This window comes from Lissotriton helveticus, chromosome 8, assembly GCF_964261635.1.
Source record: "Lissotriton helveticus chromosome 8, aLisHel1.1, whole genome shotgun sequence".
Taxonomy (NCBI): domain Eukaryota; kingdom Metazoa; phylum Chordata; class Amphibia; order Caudata; family Salamandridae; genus Lissotriton; species Lissotriton helveticus.
In genome coordinates, this window is record NC_136069.1 from 107,879,231 (window position 1) to 107,885,775 (window position 6,545).

Here is a 6,545-nt window from a genome sequence, read left to right on the forward strand (position 1 = left end):
TGGGGTGCGCCTGGAAGCCTTACTTGGCGCTGGTGTACTTGGTGACGGCCTTGGTGCCCTCCGACACGGCGTGCTTGGCCAGCTCTCCGGGGAGCAGAAGGCGGACTGCGGTCTGGATCTCCCGGGAGGTGATGGTGCGCCGCGAGTTGTAGTGAGCCAGTTTGGAAGCCTCTGCAGCGATGCGCTCGAAGATGTCGTTCACGAAGGAGTTCATGATGCCCATGGCCTTGGAGGAAATGCCGGTATCCGGGTGCACCTGCTTCATCACTTTGTAAATGTAGATGGCATAGCTTTCCTTCCTGCTCCTCTTGCGCTTCTTCCCGTCCTTCTTGGGCGGCTTGGAGAGCGCTTTCTTGGAGCCCTTCTTGGGTGCCGGCGCGGACTTGGCTGGTTCAGGCATGGTCGACGCTCTTTCGCTGCTTGCTGTGGAGCCGAGAGAAATGATGCCTGGGCGTCCGGCACTTGTATTTATAGGCTGGGCGTGCAAAGCAGCTTCTTCCCGTTTCTCCTTTCTCATTGGCAGGCATAGGCAGGGCCCCCACTTCCTATTGTAATGCGGTTCTGGGACACTGATTGGTTAAACAGAAGCCCGCCTCCCTCCATTGAAAAGTACTATCGGCGCCTAGCTGTCAACCAATCAGACGCTCCCGAAGTCTTTATATTACCGGAGTCCAGCAGAAGGCGCAGTACCATTCTCTCTGTTGTGTGACTGAGACCCTAGATCGATCGCCATGTCTGGACGCGGAAAGCAAGGAGGAAAGGCCCGCGCCAAGGCCAAGACACGCTCTTCCAGAGCCGGGCTCCAGTTCCCCGTGGGCCGTGTGCACAGGCTGCTCAGGAAGGGAAGCTACGCCGAGAGGGTGGGCGCCGGTGCCCCCGTCTATCTGGCTGCAGTGCTGGAGTACCTGACCGCTGAGATTCTGGAGCTGGCTGGCAACGCCGCCCGGGACAACAAGAAGACCCGCATCATCCCCAGACACCTCCAGCTGGCCATCCGCAACGACGAGGAGCTGAACAAGCTGCTGGGCCGAGTCACCATCGCCCAGGGAGGAGTCCTGCCCAACATCCAGGCCGTGCTGCTGCCCAAGAAAACCGAGAGCCACAAGGCACAGGGCAAAGCAAGCAAGTAAAGGCCCGCAGACCACCGTGGAAACGCACCCTAAACACAAAGGCTCTTTTCAGGGCCATCCACAGACTCCATCAAAGAGCGTATCCGTGCCGAGGTGTTACTCTGGCGGCTTCATAGATGCGGCAGCGCCCGCCACCGTAGCTTTGTAGTGGAGGGCATGCCCAAGCTCTGGCCGTACACTTTAATGTTGTCCCGTCCCAAAGCCTAGCATGAGGCAGACCATATCAATGTTTTTTTTTATACATATATAATTTGTAATTTTCAGGGACACGTTTTGCAGACGTGCCCCAGCCGAGCGGGCACCGAACGCGAGGGTTAGGCGGGCCGCGGTGACAAGTGGGGTCCTGGAAGGGAGGAGTGTGTGTGTTTGACTGATCAGTGCACCGGCGGCAGCTGCTGAGCCGAGCCGAGCGGGCACCGAACGCGAGGGTTAGGCAGGCCGCGGTGACAAGTGTGTGGGGGGGGGGCTGGAAGGTAGGAGTGTGCGTGTTTGACTGATCAGTGCACCGGCGGCAGCTGCTGAGCCCCCCATCGGGAGCCCCTGACAGAGAGGCGGGCTGGGAGCGCGCTCTTTTTCAAACAATGTATACATATATATTTTTTTCTTTTCATTTTTGGGGGACACATTTTGCAGGCTTGCCCCAGCCGGGCGCGGGATGTGGGCAGTGCTACGAGGTTGCAGGCGGCCAAACGCAGCGGGGTGGTGCCGGTGAGGCCGCTAACGTGTGTGGCTCCATTAAAACATACAGAGCCTTCTGCTTATATTGGACAGGGGGCTCCGAACGCAGGGGATGGGTGGCCCGCGGTCACAAGGGGAGGCCGGGAAGGGAGGTGCTTGCGTGTGTTTGACTGTGATCTGTGCACCGGCAGCGGCAGCTGCTGAGCCAGCCCATGACAAAGGCGGGCTGGGAGCCTGCTCTTTTTCAGAAGGCAACGGCCGCTCCAGCCCCCGCTTCCTGCAGAAGGCGGGCCGGGTCCGAGCTCTCCCGCCTCACAGGGCGTCACGTGGGCGCTTGGAGCTCCCGCGCAGGTCCGCTGATCCTCCATATAAAGCAGCCGGTGCTGGTTTTCCTCTTCATTTCTGCTCCCAGCACAGAGAAGAGAACATGTCTGGACGCGGCAAAGGAGGGAAGGGGCTGGGCAAAGGCGGCGCCAAGAGACACCGCAAGGTGCTCCGGGACAACATCCAGGGCATCACCAAGCCGGCCATTCGCCGCCTGGCGCGCCGTGGCGGAGTCAAGCGCATCTCCGGCCTCATCTTCGAGGAGACCCGCGGGGTGCTCAAGGTTTTCCTGGAGAACGTGATCCGGGACGCCGTCACCTACACAGAGCACGCCAAGAGGAAGACCGTCACCGCCATGGATGTGGTCTATGCTCTGAAGCGCCAGGGCCGCACTCTCTACGGATTCGGCGGTTAAACACTCGACTGGCCCACGGAAAAAAAGGAAAAAAAAAACAACCCAAAGGCTCATTTAAGAGCCGACCACCATGTCGTGTGAGAGCTGTGTTTATGAACTATTATCCCCGCAGCGCAGGGCTGCTATCTAGGCCCACACTCGCTCGGGAGGGGAGGAGGGGGGGACCCGGGGAGTTGCTCCGCAGCCACTCTGCTCTGGAAGGCACGGCCGGGAAGGCGGGTTTACCCCGTCCCACGGGCCCGCCACCATGGAGCTCTAAACTAGGGACCAAAGGTGGGTTCCGCCCGGCCCAGGGGCCAGCCACCGTGGAGCCCTTGCCTGGGGACCTACGGTGGGTTTAGCCCGGCCCGGCTGCCCGCCATCATGGAGCCCTTGTCTGGGGACCTACGGTGGGTTTAGCCCCGACCAGGGGCCCGCCATCATGGAGCCCTTGCCTGGGGACCTACGGTGGGTTTAGCCCGGACCAGGGGCCCGCCATCATGGAGCCCTTGCCTGGGGACCTAGGGTGGGTTTAGCCCGGAGCAGGTGCCCGCCATCATGGAGTCCTTGCATGTGGACCTAAGGCGGGTTTAGCCCGGCACAGGGCCCCACGAGTCACGCAGTTCTAAGGGAGGGGTGTTTAGACCGGCCCAGGTGGCCGCCATCATGGAGCCCTTGCATGGGGACCTAAGGCGGGTTTAGCCCGGCACAGGGCCCCACGAGTCACGCAGTTCTAAGGGGGGTGTTTAGACCGGCCCAGGTGCCCGCCATCATGGAGCCCTTGCATGGGGACCTAAGGCGGGTTTAGCCCGGCACAGGGCCCCACGAGTCACGCAGTTCTAAGGGGGGTGTTTAGACCGGCCCAGGTGCCCGCCATCATGGAGCCCTTGCAAGGGGACCTAAGGCGGGTTTAGCCCGGCACAGGGCCCCACGAGTCACGCAGTTCACCGACTATTAAGCCCCCCACGCAGTGGGGGCTTACAGCGCCTGCCTGGGAGACAAAGTTGGAGATAGCGCGGCCGTTCCGCCGCCCGGCCATCTGGTCGCCCCTCTGTGGGTCGACCAGATGGCCCAGTGAGCTGCGGCGACCAGATGGCCGGGCGGCGGATTGGCCGCGCTAACTCCGACTTTGTTCTCCACCCAGGAGCTGTAAGCCCCCACTACGTGGGGGGCTTAATAGTCGATAAAATAGGGTTCCCATGCAGGCCCAAGGAAGAGGGTGTGGGATCCTAATTTTTGTGGTGAACCGCCATGTCCGTTTAGGGGTCCCTGTGGGCCTTTAAGCCCCCGTTTTAGTATTTTTATTTTTGGTGTGTGGGCATTTTGGTTCAAGGGGACGATGGCACTAATTCTACCCAGGGCTGGGGAGCTCAGATTCTGGTACAATTTCAGGTTTCCCCCCGTAGGTGGAGGTCGGCAAAAAAAACTAAAAAAAAAACATACACGCATTTCTTTTTTTTTTTTAACTAATACCTTAGGTTCAAGGGGACAAAGTCACTTTTTCTTCCCGGGGCTATGGAGCTCCGATTCGGGTAAAATGTCCGGTTTCGCCCCTTAGCTGGAGGTCGGCAATTTTTTTTTACATAAACACACACACACATTTCTTTTATTTTTTTTTATTTTACGAACTCCTTAGGTTCAAGGGGACAAAGTCACTTTTTCTTCCCGGGGCTATGGAGCTCCGATTCGGGTAAAATCTCCGGTTTTCCCCCTTAGCTGGAGGTCGGCAAAAAAAATTTCAATAAACACACACACACATTTCTTTTATTTTTTTTTTTATTTTACGAACTCCTTAGGTTCAAGGGGACAAAGTCACTTTTTCTTCCCGGGGCTATGGAGCTCCGATTCGGGTAAAATGTCCGGTTTCCCCCCTTAGCTGGAGGTCGGCAAAAAATGTTTTAATAAACACACACACACATTTCTTTTATTTTTTTTATTTTACGAACTCCTTAGGATCAAGGGGACAAAGTCACTTTTTCTTCCCGGGGCTATGGAGCTCCGATTCGGGTAAAATCTCCGGTTTCCCCCCTTAGCTGGAGGTCGGCAAAAAAAAAAAAAAACACACACATTTCTTTTCTTTTTTTTTACTAACTCCTTAGGTTCAAGGGGACAAAGTCACTTTTTCTTCCCGGGGCTATGGAGCTCCGATTCGGGTAAAATTTCCGGTTTCCCCCCTTAGCTGGAGGTCGGCAAAAAAAATAAAATAAACACACACATTTCTTTTTTTTTTTTTTAATAACTCCTTAGGTTCAAGGGGACAAAGTCACTTTTTCTACCCGGGGCTGTGGAGCTCCAATCCGGGTAAAATTCCTGGTTTAACCCCTAAGCTGAAGGAGGGCCAAAAAAATAATAATTGTATATATATATATTTATCACAAAATAATTACAATAAGTCCCTCACAGTATGGGATCTGAAAAAGTGTCTCTGTTCCATTTTTAGTCTTCAGGCACCCGTTTAAAACTGTTAACATTTATCACATTTTATTACGGTTCAAGGGGACTAAGTCACTTTTTCTACAGAGGGCTATGGAGCTCCGATTAGGGTTATATTTCAGGATTTACCCCTTGGCTGGAGGTGGAGAAATACAAAACGTAATTCAAAAACCCTTTTACATTATCAGACATCAGTCTCCCAAGCCCATTTCTAGCCTCCAGGCACAGAGTGGCTATTTCTACGCAGAGCTATGGTGCTCCGCGCAATGTGAGATTCCCCCCAGTTACAGTATCAGCTCAAGGCTGTGGGCCCGTTTGCAGCCTCCATACACCTCTTTTAGTGATACTTGTAACATTTTGCGGAGTTAATCTTCAAAGGGGATACAGTTGCTCCTACTAGCCTTGACTATGGAGCTCCGCGCAGGGTAAGATGTCAGGTTCCACTCCTGGCTGGAGGTGGGAAAACATAATAATTCTTTATTCCAACACTGTATCTAACCCCTTTACAGTATCAGACCTAGGCCTGCAAGACCGTAGGCACATTTCCAGCCTCCAGGCACCTGTTTTAGTGATACTTGTGACATTAGGAAGCCTGCAGCTTCAAGGGGACAGAGTCACTCCTTCTACCCAGGGTAATGGAGCTCCGCGCAGGGTAAGATTTCTGGTTATTCCCCTGGCTGGAGGTGTTTAAGCAAAACACCTCACATGCCCAGTACAGTGTATTTCACCCTTTCCCAGTATCAGGATAGTCCTGCAAGGCCTTGTGCCTACTTCCAGCCTCCAGGCACCAATGTTACTGATACCTGTGACATGTGGTGGTGTTAAGCTTCAAGGGGATGAAGTCACACCTTCTACCCAGGGTTATGGAGCTCAGCGCAGGGTAAGATTTCAGGTTATTCCCCCTGGCTCGAGGTGTTAAAGCAAAACACTTCACATGCCCAATAAATTGTATTCCACCCCTTCACAGTATCAGGAAAGGCCTGCAAGGCCTTGGGCCTACTTGCAGCCTCCAGGCACCAATGTTACTGACACCTGTGACATTTGGTGGTGTTAAGCTTCAAGGGGAAGATGTCACACCTTCTACCCAGGGTTATGGAGCTCAGCGCTGGGTAAGAATTCAGGTTATCCCCCTGGCTGGAGGTGTTAAAGCAAAACACTCCACATGCCCAATAAAGTTTATTTCACCCCTTCACAGTATCAGGAAAAGCCTTCAAGGCCTTGGGCCTACTTCCAGCCTCCAGGCACCAATGTTACTGATGCCTGTGACATTTGGTGGTGTTAAGCTTCAAGGGGATGAAGTCACACCTTTTACCCAGGGTTATGGAGCTCAGCGCAGGGTAAGATTTCAGGTTATCGCCCTGGCTTGAGGTGTTAAAGCAAAACACTTCACATGCCCAATAAAGTCTAGTTCACCCCTTTCACAGTATCAGGAAAGGCCTGCAAGGCCTTGGACCTACTTCCAGCCTACAGGCACCAATGTTACTGATACCTGTGACATTTGGTGGTGTTAAGCTTCAAGGGGATGAAATCGCACCTTCTACCCAGGGTTATGGAGCTCAGCGCAGGGTATGATTTTAGGTTAGCCC

General features: G+C 54.4%; 1 protein-coding gene across 1 annotated transcript; it reads right to left on the reverse strand.

Moving 5' to 3' along the window:
• On the reverse strand, positions 1-1,343 carry LOC144771496 (histone H2B 1.2-like). The gene has a single exon (XM_078655912.1). It carries the CDS (start codon positions 515-517, stop codon positions 20-22), a length of 498 nt encoding a protein of 165 aa, XP_078512038.1. The 5' UTR covers positions 518-1,343; the 3' UTR covers positions 1-19.
• Between the last annotated feature and the right edge of the window lie 5,202 nt (positions 1,344-6,545).